General features: G+C 37.9%; 1 protein-coding gene across 2 annotated transcripts in view; it reads left to right on the top strand.

Moving 5' to 3' along the window:
• Positions 1-8,108, top strand: part of GSK3B (glycogen synthase kinase 3 beta) — a 241,727-nt gene extending 233,619 nt beyond the window's left edge. Inside the window, exons 10-11 of one of the 2 annotated variants that reach the window (XM_006864148.1) lie at positions 1,021-1,119; positions 7,939-8,108. In XM_006864148.1, the coding sequence (XP_006864210.1) occupies positions 1,021-1,119; positions 7,939-8,006 (167 nt within the window). In that variant the 3' untranslated portion in view covers positions 8,007-8,108. The remainder of the gene's footprint in view (positions 1-1,020; positions 1,120-7,938) is intronic. The other variant, XM_006864147.1, reaches the window with a different exon arrangement.
• Positions 8,109-15,503: the final 7,395 nt, after the last annotated feature.

Below are 15,503 nucleotides of genomic sequence, written 5' to 3' on the forward strand. Positions count from 1 at the left end.
AACGTAACTTTTATGGAATAATAAGCATAAACCACAGGTTATCCCAGGCAAACCAGGATAATTATCTAAAGCTAACACTGGGATGCTTTCTGTATACAAGCTCACCACTACTACTTGCTGTCTTTCTCCATCAGTAGACACAATATCATCATAAAATCACTTCTTAAGGATCATCTACAGAACTTGATTCTTTAAAGAAAAGCAGTGTGTTATGTTGTTGACCGAGGTGACCTTCCCACTTGTATGCAAAAAGTCTATTTCAAACTTCTAAAAAGCAGTATTTAACCTTACTGAGTTAAAAATGAAATGCAATTGAGTAAAAACATTCTTATTTTTAGTAAAAACAGTAAGACTTTAAACAGGCATTTTTAAATCCTGTTTTCCCTAATATTTCCCTAATAGTTGTCATCTGCTGTTGACTTACAAAGTGTTGGGTAGGTTAGTCTATGTATGAAGTTGTGAATAGACACACATGCAAGCACACACAGACTGTAGTCATGTTCTCTTTGCTATGACTCCATCACTTTCACAGTCAAATACCATCAGATGGGTATGGAGAAATCCGATACATATAAGTCAGTGAAAGATGGTGCCTATGGTATTAATATACTTACCCTCAAACTTGTGGCAACTACTTTTCATCAAGCTATCTTTAGTTCTTGGTATATCCTAATTTTAGGAGTCTTTGCTTTGTACCACAGCATTGCTGCAGGCTTTTTTTTATATATATATAAATTACTAGCTCATTGATTAGTGGCAGCAACAATGGGCTCAAGTATACTACAGGACCAGTAGTGGTTCATTCTGTTGTGCATAGCGTCATTAGGAGTCGGAACTAATTCCATGGCACCTAATAACAGTTAGCTCATTGATTTAGTTTGAGATGTAGGTTTCTCATGCCTTTTTTTCTGATAAACCTGTGTTTAAATGTAATATATTGTGCTTATTGTTACTAATAAAGTAATTTCACATGCAAAGTTAAGAGTGGAATTTAACATTTCTGTCTTAACCTTTATCTAGAACTGTCAAGTAATCCACCCCTGGCTACCATCCTTATTCCTCCTCATGCTCGGATTCAAGCAGCTGCTTCAACCCCTACAAATGCCACAGCAGCCTCAGGTGAGGATACATAAGTCTCTTCTGTGAATGCATAATCTGCTGGAAAAGACAACATGCTCATCTCCATGTCATTTTATTTGATAAATATGTACAGGTATCAAAAACCTAACATAGCCAAATGAGTAGATATAATAAAACTTTGATTTTATTTCCTAAAGGCACACCAGGACTACATAAATACTATATACAGATAAACCATAAATATCCATCATTTTAATTGTTGTTTTAAAAATCATGCTTTCCGTATTATTTCTTGATTACTATGCATCCAGTGAGATACTTATAGCAGAACACCATCTGTACAAATAAAATGTTTTGGAAGATACTCACTTTAGTCCATCACATTGAAGGTAACTTATACTAGTATAGTGGAACAATAAAGTTTTAAGAAATATAAACTGTAGAATGGTGTAATTTTATCATTCAAAAAGGATAACACTACAATGCAAATACCTTTAAGATTTAGATTTATATGTGACTAGACTGTAGGAGTTCTGGTGTAGTACTGTAGGATAAGCACTGGACATCAAGCTCGCTTTAAACTGCAAGATCAGTGGTTCAAACTTACTGATTGTTCCTTGGAAATGCTATTATACAGGGTTGCTGTGAGTTGCAAACTGACTCATTGGCCCTAACAATATGTAGAATAAGCAGTGGACTGCTAATGCAAGGTCGGTGGTTCAAACCCACCAGCCACTTCTTGGAAACTATTCAGAGTTGCTATGAGTCAGAACCAACTCGATGGCACTTAACAACAAAACAACAACAGACTCATCTACCAAAAATAAATAAAAATTTCCACATGGATTTCCAGGTTAGATGTAGAATATTCTGTTGGTCTCTTAGCTTGGTTTAGTGAGAATCACGTTCTTTACAGATATTAAAAAAATACCCAGTACTTGAGTGAAATTTCCCCCAAAGAATGGCTGGATACATTTTAAAGTGAAGTTAGAAATGTAATTGTGGCGATTATGGCTTCCCCATTCCCACCAAAACATGGAGTCAGACGCAACCTTCATTTTCACTTAGTTTTGTATCACAGTCAGTTGGACCAGACCCATTTTTACCTAAAGACATTTATGCTGAAGGAGATGAAAACCTTTCATTACTAGTTCTTAGCACTCTATAGTAAAGGTTCATCTTTCTAAATGTCTCCTCTTACCTGGTATGTAAAGTTTTCCTATATAAATCTTTTAAAACAGTCTTGCTAACTCAAATTCATGTCCTAGTTTTCAGAAAAAGTCTGTGGGGAAAGTCTGTTTTCTAGTTTAGTTTTATCATCAAGTGCTAGATTGAGGAAGTCGCTTGAACTCTTGCTAGTTTTCTCAGTCTGTAAAATGGAATGATAGTTTTGTCCTAGACTGATGTTGTAAAACATCATTCTTGGGCTATGCAAGAATTATCAACTTAAAAATTAGCCTGCTATATTTAGGCAAGAGTCCTGGTGTGGCACCGTGAGTTAATGCATTAGACTGCAAGGTCGGTTTAAACTGCAAGGCCGGCTGTTTCAAGCTCACCAATCACTCCTTGGAAACCCTCTACAGGGTCACTACGAGTCAGAACTGACTGAAATTAACCTACCCCTAATATGCAGTTTGAACTGCAAGGTAGGCGGTTCGTGCTCACCACTTGCTCATCAGAAAATCTGTACAGGGTCGCTATGGGTCATAAGCGTCTTGACGGCACTTAACAAGAACAATATAGGGTCAGTGTGGTGCTGTGAGATAATGCGCTGGACTGCGAAGTCTGTGGTTCTTACTTAACAGCTACAACTTGGAAACCCTAGACAGGGTCTCTATGGGCCAGAACTGACTCCACAGCACTTAACAACAATACAGGGTCACTATGGGTCGGATCAACTATCAACACTCATGGAAGCAGCAGTCAGATCAGACGACATATTGCATTAGGCAAATCTGCTGCACAAGAGCTTTTTAAAGTGTTGAAGAGCAAAGATGTCAGCATGAGGACTAAGGTGCGACTGACCCAAGCCATCGTATTTTCAGTAACCTTGTATGCTTGCGAAAGCTGTACAGTGAATAAGGAAAACCGTAGAAGAATTGATGCTTTTGAGTTATGGTGTTGGAGGAGAATATTGAAAGTGTCATGGGCTGCCAAAAGAATCAATAGATCCGTTTTGGAAGTAGTGTAGCCAGAGTGCTCCTTGGAGGCCAGGATGGTCAAACTTCGTCCCATACTTCAGACATATTGTCAGGAGGGAACAGTTGCTGGAGACGGATATCATGTTTGGTAAGGTGGAGGGTCAGAGAAAAAGAGGAAGACCCCCAACTAGATGGATTGGCTAAGTAGCAGCATTGATGGACTCAAGCATGGCAGCAGTAGTGAGGTTAGCCCAGGATCGGGCAATGTTTTGTTCTGTGCACAAGGTCGCTATGAGTCAGTACCGACTCAATGGCACCTAACAACAACAACAACAACAACGAGTTGGAACCGACTCCATGGCACACCACCGTCACCACCACCAATGTAACGGCTGGAGTCCTGTTGTGACACTGTAGGATAAGCACTTGACCACAGGGTCGGTTTGAACTGCATGGTTGGCAGTTCAAACTCACCAATCATTCCTTGGAAACCCTGTACAGGGTCACTATGGGCCAGCACCAACTTGAAAGCACTTAACAGCAATGTGATGGCTGGAACTGTGATTGCCTTGGCAGGGTCAGACCAAATCATTTCACAGGCTTTATAGGGCCACATTCCCCACCCTTGACTTAAACAAATTTAACATAATTACTGGCCCGAGTTAGATTCTCTTGATTGCTCAGAACCTTAGTCTAAACTAACATACTTGCTTTAAGAGTTTTATTAGCATTCCTTATTTAAATTGATTTAAATAAGAATTGTAGTTGATAAATTCTGCATAATTTAAAATAATTGTCTTTATGTGTGATAATTGAACAAGTTAATGGCTACAGCTAAGTTTTTTTGTTTTAGTTTGGTTTGACAAATTGCCTAATAGGAGCCTAGGATAGTCTGACTTTTATGTTGCTTTGATACTCTTCAGTAGTTACAAAAACATATATCATTGCCATTTATGAGGCGACTTCAAAAAGTTTATGGAAAAATTGTCTTTTCATTCCATTTTCCCATAAACTTTTTGAAGCCTTCTTGGATACATTCTTATAGCTATTAAAATTGGATTTTAACATAAAAATGCAAATTGGTATTGCACTTGGACCATGAGAGTCTACTTCAAAGTTGAAGTAAATAAGGTCATGAGGAAGTTACTAGAGGAATCATAGTGTGAAGTCAAGGCTAAAATTGGTTAAGAGAAATGCCTGCCTTGAATACCTCAATAGTTATGAAAGAGGATTTCTGAAATTGCTCTGAGCTTCCTAGTAGTTAAAGAAATGTTATCTGTTAAAATTACCTTTTGTCCATTAGATAAATAGCTAATGGCTAAGGAGAAGATGCATTTTCTAACTCTGTTATTTGGTAAATATTTCTCCCTAATGCCTTCAGATTTGGTGCTGTATAAGAGATATATATAGTAAATGAAATCCTCATCACTATCTCAGTAAAATGCAAGAGTGAGTTTCATATGGATACTTTTAAAGTGCTACTCAGTGCAAGCCAAATACCAAACACTGACAAAGCACTTCTAAAGATCTACTCCAAATGCATAAAGAAATAAACTACCAATCCACGCAATCATAGACTTTGATCTATATTTCAAATTGTCAACATCAGATTTTCTAATCCTCCTCTGTAACTGAATCACCACAGTAATACACCCCTGAAATGACCAAGAGTGAATTAATTTCAATATGTACATTTAAGTAATTACATTAGTTGACTTAATTAACTTAAAGCAACTTAATGGAGAACATAAAACAAAAAATGTATTTTAGAGCTGGAGTCACTTTCAGTTTGTAATCGCAAAACAGAAAGCAGATGAATACTTAGATGTTTTTGGTAGCTCCAGGCCACCAAGTCATCTAAAACATGTTTTAAGATCACTACGGTACAAATTCAAAAAAGAAACATGACCTTGTAAATATCATCTGACCTGTTGGGCCATTTCTACTGGTGCTCAGCATCATTGAAGTCCAGGCTCTGTGGAAAATTTTCAAAAGACAAGCTCCTAGATTACTGTCTCAGAAGCCTTTATGTTGTTTATACCTGACTTTAATAAGAAGGTACTTTTCAAGGTTTATAGTTTATCTAGGAACAAAGCTCAATCCCAAAGTATCTGAGATAAAAGCAGATCAAAGGAGATTGATGGAGTTGTCAGATGGAATTGCACTAACTGTTATCATCATGAAATAAGCTTTGGATTTTAGTCAGCTTCTGTTTTAACCAAAGCTTTTAAATGATCTCAGGTATTAAATTTTGTTAAATGTTAAATAAGTCTGTTGTATGCAAAACTTTGATTTATTTTACTCCAGTGGAAAAGCAAAGAAAGTAAACTTTTTCTTTTTCAGATTGTGGTCTAAAGTTGTGTTGAGATTACTGTAGGAAGATGTGGTTAATTCCTATTCTCTAGTCTCTCCAAAAGAACTTTGATTAGTATAGTAAAAACATTACAGTAATTGTTATTGTTCTCTCCTTTCCTAAATATGATAAAGGTGACGCATTTGTCAAGTTTGATGATATATAAATACTGATGACACTACTTTCGCAGATCTTGAAACTCTCACTTCCTTGTGTTGTATTTAAGGCTCAGGTAGTGATTTCAGGTAAATTGATAAAGATGTGTTAGAAAGTATTACAGTCAGAGTTCACTGTGCTGGACTGCAAAATCAGTTTGAACTGCAAGTTTGGTGGATCAAGCTCCTCGGGAAGTCAGAACTGACTCAACGGCACTTAACAACAATAACAATACTGATGTGGGGCTGTAGGATAAGCACTGGACTGCTTAGCTGCAGATTTTGTAAATTTAGTTAAAGTGGGATTGTTGTTAAGTGTCTTGGAGTCAGTTTCAACTCATAGCAATCCTGTATAGGGTTTCCAAGAAATGGCTGGTGGATTTGAACTGCCTACCTTGCAGTTAGAAGTCCAGTGCTTATCTGAATAGAAATGATTATTTTATTACAAACAAGAGCAAATCTGATTTGATTTAATTCATTGTGGAATTTTCATTTTTATATGTTGTTGTTGTTAAGTGCCATCGAGTAGGTTCAGACTCACGGCAACCCTGGATAGGATTTCCAAGGAGCAACTGTTAGTTTGAACCACAGATCTTGTATTTCAGTGCTGTATCCTCCAGTGCCACACCATAGCTAGTCGGAAAAAATTATGCAATTTATGGACATTGGTGGACATTTCATTTATTGTAGGGGCAATCTAATCAACCATTTTGGTAACTATCCCTAAATGAGTGTTTGTTAAGTAGGTGGTTGTTATTATGTGCTGTGGAGTCAGTTCCCACTCATAGCGACCCTGTACAGGGTTTCCGAGGCTGTAAATCTTTACGGGAGCAGAAAGCCTCATCTTTCTCCCGTGGAACAGCTGGTAGTTTCGAACTGCTGACCCTGAGGTTCACAGCCCGATTCATAACCACTACGCTACCAGAGCTCCTTTCTGCTTAGCATAAGAGAACTAAAATACCCTCATTGCTAGAGAGAGAACAACTTCTGGGTTTGTTTTTTATTGTCACCAGCCTTCATGGAGCTCTGAGAGAAATGGCTCTTGGAAGTTGCTCACCCCTGTTGATCCACCTCTGTTCTTGTTCAGTTCTTAGGGTAAACTCTGGGGTAGAAAATTTGGTCAGCAATGTGAGGGGGCTTCAAACAGTTCATGGGGAAATTCCATTATCTTTTAATTCCATTTTTCCATGAACTTTCCAGGCAGCAGTCTCTTGTCCACTGAGATAGAGAGCCAGTCTAGACACATTTAGATGGTGCATAAATGCTCATGGTGACTGGGAAATAATAATGTATCTTAAAAACAAGCTGGAGAGATTTAAGGTTAGTTGTAAAGTTGTGCATATTTCCAAAAGAATGAGGCAAAGTATGTCTGCTGCCAAGACATTTGACTAGAAGGTTTTTTATTGAATTGAATAAATGAATTAATACTACACTGCCTTTTTATCCTGGTCATTTGTCTCCTAGTTCTATGAATAATGAAGAGTGACTGCACTTAGAAAGTAATGAAGAGTGACTGCACTTAGAAAGTAAACAGCTGAATTTGACTTACACACTGTCTCTGCCTATCAACATTGTGACCCACGTCACTTTCACTGCCACCACCCGTTCACCCACTTAAGCAGATGGCATATTATACCATGGTTGAGAATTTTTAGTAAGTTTTCTCAGCTGTGCATCATTTATTTATTTCAAGTGAGCTAGACTCCAATTATTTTGCATGTAGAAATTTTGCATATAGAAATTTAGGACAAAAATGACATCATTATGGCCTCTGTTAGGAACTTGATGCCTCGGAGTTCTATCCTTAGCATCACTATGGAATTGCAGGTTGTCATTTTTACCTCTGAAATCACAAAAGAATATAATTTGTGTGAACAAATTTGTTTACATGAATTGTATTCTTTGTGAGTTGATAGACTGTGTTAATAGACTGCTGATTTTCCCGTATAAGAGAGGTTTGACAGAAACTGGCTCTGTAATGTATTCAGAGACATTATCTGCCCTGCACCAAGTCATGCCTAGGCACAGATTTAACTTTTAAGCACAGAGAAATTCTGATTTCACATCAGTGACCTAATTTAAAACAACATTCCAAAAACAACTTGAAAGGCCACACAGCTCACAGTGTCCAGTTGAGCCACTGGGCTTGTACTCTTCGGGCTGTTGATATAAGCATTGCTCACACACTCTGGGAACTTTTGATTTGCAGATGCTAATGCTGGAGACCGTGGACAGACCAATAATGCCGCTTCCGCATCAGCTTCCAACTCCACCTGAACAGTCCCAGGCAGCCAGCCAAGCAGGAAGAACCACCAGTTACTTGAGTGTCACTAAGCAACACTGGTCACGTTTGGAAAGAAAATTAAAAAGAGAAAAAAACAAAAAAAAAACCCTGTTCATTTTAGTGTTCAATTTTTTTATTATTATTGTTGTTCTTATTTAACCTTGTAAAATATCTATAAATACAAACCAATTTCATTGTATTCTCACTTTGAGGGAGATCCAGGGGGCGGGAGGGGCTGTGGGAAGGGGAAAGCAGAGCACTAGAACACACAATCTCTCTCCCACGACAATCTTTTTTTTTTTTTTTTTTAATCAAAGGTCTGCTGTTGTATACTTTAAAAACAGGACTCCTGCTTCATGCCCCTTCCACAAAAGAAGAAAACCTTGTTCTGTGCTGAAGTTTTTTTGAACTTTGTTTTCTTTTAAAGTCAAGTGTAAGACTTTGGTATAGTGCACAGCTTGAAATTGGTTGGGAGCTTAGCAGGTGTAGGTCAATGGGGACTTAAATGTCACTTGTAAAATGAATCCATATCCTCGGGTGTTTGAAGACTTGCCTTTGGCATGTTGTTGGCAGGCTTGGCAGCCAGAAAGGTATATGTGTATCATTCGTAACCCAGGGAGGTAGAGACAGTTTGAAACTCTTAAGAGTCTTTGCAGATTGCTTAGGTTCTGTGTGTGCTTCATCAACAGGAGTGGTGGAGAAGCTTGCATAGGAGGCGTCAGAGGAGGAGTGCCATAACTCTGACTGCTCTGAGGTAGATCTTCTTTTGCCTGACCAAAGTTCAAAGTTTAAAGTTTCTCTGCTAGTCTTCGCACAGTTTTAAACTAGTGACCTAGAAAGAGGCCAAGAAGGGTGTGGGCAGGCCACTCAGGCTACACAGGTCAAACGCAGATGAGCTGGAGGCACAGGACCAGCCAGAGGCCCTTGGGCAGATCTCACCACTGTGAATGACGTTTTCCAGATTTTTTCTAAAGTTGCTTCCCTTGGAAAGATACACTTGAGAGGACACTATAGTTAAATAATGTGAACTGTTAACAGTCTACTGGTTTATTTTTCATATTCTTAATTAAAAATTGAGCTTGCTGAAGTTGCCATAGTATACACATTTTAAATCCAGATCTAGAATCTGTATTTAATTTCAGCCTTTTAACCTCATGCTTTTAAATTTTTATTTATTGATGCGTGTCAGATAGGCCATTATGATTTTAGATGGTAGGAATATTGGAAACCACACATCAAAATGATATAAACAGTCACTCACTTGTACCTGCTGACTTTATAGGAAAGCTGATTATATAAATGTGTGTATATATGTTATATATACATATAGTCAGTGCTGCCTCTTTTTTTTTTTTTTTTTTTTGGTCTCCAGTATCAAAATTGATTGGTTGAAGCATGAGAAGAATGTTTTCCCCCCATGCCCAGTTTAGAGTATTCGTTCTGTTTTCTTTGTGTATTAGTGAATGGTGTAAAAATCAAAGTCTGTTAATTGAAGAAAAAGCAATATTCCTTGTAAAGCAAGGAGGATTGAAGGATGATGTTTGCAGTGAGAACAGATTTTCACAACTAGTTTTATACTTTTAAGGTTGGCATCTATGTGGGCCTTATATACTCTAAAATGAACCTTAGTCACCTTGGTGCTTATGGGCCATTACTTGACCTATGTATCTTTAAGGCACAATCAGTTGTACTTTACATGTTAAAGATTACTTGAGTGATGGCCGCCTTTCCCTCCTACCCACTCCCTACCCACACACCTTCCAAGGTTAGCTGAGCCCTAGTTTGTGTGGAACCTCCCTTCAGCCTCCTCATTGCCACCTTAGATCATGCTTGGGTCTTGCCCTCTTGGTGGTTTGTAAGTGGAGTCTCCCAGCAGCCCTCACACAGGCCCCAGCAGCACCCTGCCCTGCTCCTAAGGAAGCGGGAATCTCAGAGAGAGCCATGCTGCCTACTGAAGTGAACCAGTACCCTGAAAGACAACTGGGAGCCGTCTTAGCTTTCCCTCACTGTTCAACTAAGCTCTTACTAGGCCACAAACAGGGTTTCTTAAAACCTCTGGTTACATAAGATTTCATGAGAAAGGAGACACAGTCAAACCAAATCAAAGAAATTGAATTTTATTCTTCATATAATGAGCTTCTAAGAGCTAATTAAGATTTTAAAGCAGTCTGAATCAAAATATTGAGAGCATAATTCCTTAAAGGAAATGAATGGCTTACATAGACCATGCTCAGAAAGGATTTATAAAGAGTCTGGCAGAAATGCACCCGCTTTCAGACCAAACTGCCCAGCCAAACATTTGGACACAGACACTACTCTGGCTTTGGTAACCATTTGCTAGAGTCTGTAAACATTAGTGCTTGCTTTAGGAAACACTTCCCCACCACCACCACCTAATGGGGTAGGAGGAGAAGAGGAAAAGTGCTTTTCTCTCATTTTAGTGTGTGTGTGAGGGCTGAGGTGCCGTGATTTTTCCTTCTCAAGGATCATGATGGGATCACAGAACTCTTTTATACAAGTGAGATCCAGGTCTCTGAATATCTTTTTGTAAATAATAATAATAAAAAGCTCCTCACCAAATTCAAGCTTGTACATTATATTTTCTTTCAATGTTTTTAAATTTAAGTTTTATTGTTTTGTATGTAAATACGTGGACCCAGGAACTGTTATTAATGAGCAAAAGTTACTGTTCAGGGCAGTGATTCTGTTTAATAATCAGACAAAATGTAGATGAGCTTTTTAAAGCCATATAGTTTTAACTCTGTACAGTAGGTACCGGCCTGTATTATTGTAACAATAACTCTAGCAATGTATAGTGTATCTATATAGTTTGGAGTGCCTTCGCTTCCATGTGTTTGGGTTTTTTTGTTTCTTTGTTTTTCATTCTTTAAATTTTAATTCATTTCCCTGACCCATGTCTCCCTCACCCTCCTCCTTTACCTTTAAAATAATAGCTCACTCATAAAACAACATTGTTGTTTTAACACAGTTACATTTCTATAATACCATGCTCAGTGGTGGAAAGAAAAACCATGTTCAGAACCTCACATCTCCAAGCCCTGCCTTTGTTTGAGTTCTGAACATCTGTTTTCCTCCTCTGTAGCAGTTACCAGTTTCATTTTTTATGTAGTCCATTCAGGGACTCAGTCTAGTGCCAGGGAGCCCTAGAGCTGTGGAGAATATGGAAAAGATTCGATTTGCTCATCTCTTCCCTAGGCTCTAATCATGGGTCTTACAAACAGCAGATTTCTGGGAGCTTTCGATGTTCACTCTCCTCCTTAACCTACTTCCCTCCCAAAAGAGAGAGACAGAATTGGTTTTTATAAATCTGGGTTTTGCTGCGTCCATGGTCTAAAATGCTGTAGTGCAAGTATTAGCAGTCCCCGAGTGCCACCCTCGCCAAAGAGGCCTGTTGTTATGAACAAAAGGATTTCTTAGCCCACCCCCTCCCTCCTGCCAGCTCTATCTTGTTCAATGAAATGTCATTTTAATTTCTTAATAAAATCCATTTAATTCTTACTGTGTGCCCAATGTGAAGGACTTTTTTGAAAAAAAATAAAATAAAATTATTTGTTTTGCCTCCAAGTCCTCCATATAAGATGTTTTGAGTAGAAAACGAACTTTACCAAACCAAAGGTTGTTGTTGTTTTTGAAACATCGTGTGTTCATTCTAACAAGGCAGAGACTGCGCCTTCCTCCCAGTAACAGTGTTGTGTAATTTTTTAAGTCCTAGTTTTTAGGCACATTTTTGGTTTGTGTTTTGACAGTATACCTAACCAATCACCTTGTCTGCACCAATGCAAAGGTTCCTGAGAAGACTACGTATTATATTCTCTCTCCCCGTTCATAGAAAGACACTGGCGTTTCATTTATTTTCCATTTCCTTTTGAAAAGATTAACTTCGGAATCTTCCAAAGGAAGTTTGGCCCAGATCCCCAGGGATTTGGGGGGTTTTGTTTGTTTAAACCAAAATTGTATCTGATCCTATATGGGTTTGTGATCATCTAATCACAAAGCCAAACACCTTGACCCCCCCTATATAGGAAAATAAGCATACAATAAAACCTGTCTTTTTCTGGCAGAAACCTGAGCCGCTGAAAATAAAAGAGACAACTAGAAGCACAGTAGAGCCCCAGACTAAAGGTCTACCTTAGAGAAGCTTCTAAAGTAATCCCTGGGGTTTGGGTTAGTCAAGTCTGTTGCTCCGTTTTTGCACCTCCGCAATAAAAATGACAACCAGTACATAACGGGGTTGGCTTGACAAAGTAGACTTCCTTGTGTTTTTTGTTTTGTTTTGTTTTTAATTTTTTTTCTTCTATCTGTCTACAGGCAGATACAGATAGATGTATGAAACTGTGCTTGCCTGTAAAATTTGCATTTATAAATGTGTTGCCGATGGATCACTTGGGCCTGTACACATACCAATTAGCGTGACCACTTCCATCTTAAAAAACCAATCTAAAACACGAAATATAAATATATATAAATATATATATATATAAAGGACTGTGGGTTGTATACAAACTATTGCAAACACTTGTGCAAATCTGTCTTGATATAAAGGAAAAGCAAAATCTGTATAACATTATTACTACTTGAATGCCTCTGTGACTGATTTTATTTTCATTTTAAATATAAACTTTTTTGTGAAAAGTATGCTCAATGTTTTTTTTCCCTTTCCCCATCCCCTTGTAAATACATTTCGTTCTATGTGACTTGGTTTGGAAATAGTTAACTGGTACTGTAATTTGCATTAAATAAAAAGTAGGCTAGCCTGGAAATGAAATTAAAATTCACAAGTGTGTGGTCTTTATTTCAGAACCCAACCCTCTTTCTTCACCTAACAGTTTTGCCACTGTAATATGTAGTCATATCACCATCTCCGTTTCTCTAATTAGAGAAATGTGAATCGCTGTTAATAAAAGTCAAGATGTGAACACTTAGTTCTTGTTCTTGCAAAATGATCTTTTTCACTGTATCGCCTCAAGATGTGCAGCTTCCATCTGGGAAACCTTTGGATTTGATGTGGAAGCCTCGGAGACACTGCTCTGAACAGAAAGAAGACATCCCTGGAAGGGACAAAATTTCTTAATGTGTGTAAATTGCTGTTTTTGGTTACTGTGTTCATGGTTTGGTGTTAGCTGTATTTTCTTTTAACTTTCATCCCATTAGTAATGATCTATGGAGGTGTAGTCTGTAAAATATATGAACATCACAAACAGTGGGGCTGTACCTCCCAGTTAACCAACACATGTTATGTTGAGTCTGCTCATTTCCGATAATGGATGATGTATGTAAACATGTCTCTTAGTGCAAAAAGAATTTTTTTTCTTTTTTTTTTTTTTTTTAGGGCTGGCTCATTTGTCAGGCCTAATCTAAAGGCTAGATATAAGGTCATGTGACTGCTGCTTCAATAAAAAAAATTATATTGGATATTGTCTGGTCAAATTTATTTACTGTGGTGGTGGGGTAAGCATATCCCATTCTTATTTTTAGAGGTGGGGAGAGAGCCAGTACTAACCTGTAAGAGGGACGTACTGAAGTGTTCTGAGATTCACTGATAATCTTGTTTCTTTGCCTTAGCTATTTAAGATCGATTACAGGATGTGCTAACTCCTACAAGATAGCTTTTTGACTTAGATAGCTTTTTGACTTAGCATAGTGATAGCTTACATTTTTTAGCTAAGCTTAGCATTTTAACTTCGCATCCACACAAAGATGTTCCTTTGGTCATTCGTGTCAGTTCTTTGTAGAAAATGCTAACCAAATAATCCTTTGGGATAGAGTTTGAGGACAGCAGTGATAATGGATGTCATTTTGGAAGGTGTAAGGAAAGCAGAGACCAGGTGGTGGCAGATTCTCACTGAGAAAGAAGTCTGAAAGGCAGAGAAGCTATGGGATTGTCCACACACACACACCAGCACTGTAGAGACAGGTCTGTTGGGTACAGATGGGGAAAGTAGTCATGGACAAAGCTGCTGTGGACAATGGCACAATGAGTCTAAGGGATGATGAATCAAATGATTCTCTTTATATCCTCTCCATAAGGACCACTGTGGGCCCTCTCACATAAAGACTACTTATTGAGGTCAAGGTTTTACGTTATTAAAGTCTGCGTCAGGGTGGAGAGGCTGAGAGTGGTGCTGACAAATGGGGGAGGCAGAAGGTAAGAAATAGCTCATTCAAAAAATTTTAAACCCTGAGATTTGAAGACTGACACCCGACTGAGCCATGTGAACATATAAGAAGGACAGTGGCCACAGGGATGCCTAAAAACTTGCTTAATTTTCGCTCAGAACCAGGAATGAGAGTAATAAATCCAAATGTTTGAGAGTTGGAAAGTTGAATCTGGATTCTCCCAGTCTTTAACAAATGTGAAGTCTACATAGCTATGTATATGTGAACTCTTTGCTGCAACTAGTGTGGAATCTTACCTACGTTTAAATAATCTGTATAAATCAGGTCTACATATCTATTCAGTGTTTTGAGAGCTGCCCTGCTTTTTAAATCAATACCTTGATGTCACCTATACTTTTAATAAAAACTGGTTGCTGGTTGCTGTTGAGTCCATTTCGATTCATGGTAAGATCATGTGTTTCAGAGTAGAATGGCGTGATCAGTAGCTCTCCATTTCAATGTCTAAATTTTTTTTTTTTTGGTTTGTCCTCAATTTCACTTTTTTTTTTTTTTAAGTTTTTATTGTGAATTGAATGATAGTTTGCATGCGGATAGTTTACATGAGTTTTAAACTTATCCTATCGTATTTCATTTCATTTTTATGATTGCAGTCCCCTGCATCCATGCATCATCATTCCACAGTATTTGCTTCTAGAATACTCTGGGTTTTTTTGTTTTGTTTTTGGCTTTGTGTGTGTGTGTGTTTATGTACACCAAAACATTCAGGAATATACAATCATTCAACCAACCACAGAGCACACCCTGCAAGTCAATGGCTAATGTTTTGGAAGTATATATCCACCAGACTTTTCTTCCAGGGTGTCTCTGGGTGATGAACCTCTAGCCTTGTATCACCTAGGGATTCTGCTTATTCTGACACCTAACACCACTCTTAGGCTCTGGAAATTGTAGGTTATTTAAATGGGGAGGGGATATGTATATGATTTCTGAAAACAGTTGAAATTTATATTCTCAAATGAGTATAAGACAAAATTCTGGAGGTAAAAGCTGTATTCATTGGGTTTGGAGAGAGATGCTCTTTTCCTTCCATTCCTTTTCTACAAATAAGTGCTTTCCATAGGTCCTTGGTGCAGAAGAAGTTGGCCAATCCAGGGGAGGGCAGGAACATATTTAATTTATAGCAATGTTGATTTCCTGTGTTCTTAAAGTTTGATCTGATGCTTACAAACTGGCAAAAGCTAAGCAATTCTTGAGCCTCTAAATTCAGTTACTTTGTAACTTCTTTTGCAACAAAACGTTATGGATATTTTAAATGAATTCAATTTCTACATTTTTAATTATGGTTTTCATAT

The sequence above is a fragment of the Chrysochloris asiatica genome, unplaced genomic scaffold (assembly GCF_000296735.1).
Source record: "Chrysochloris asiatica unplaced genomic scaffold, ChrAsi1.0 scaffold00061, whole genome shotgun sequence".
Lineage (NCBI taxonomy): Eukaryota > Metazoa > Chordata > Mammalia > Afrosoricida > Chrysochloridae > Chrysochloris > Chrysochloris asiatica.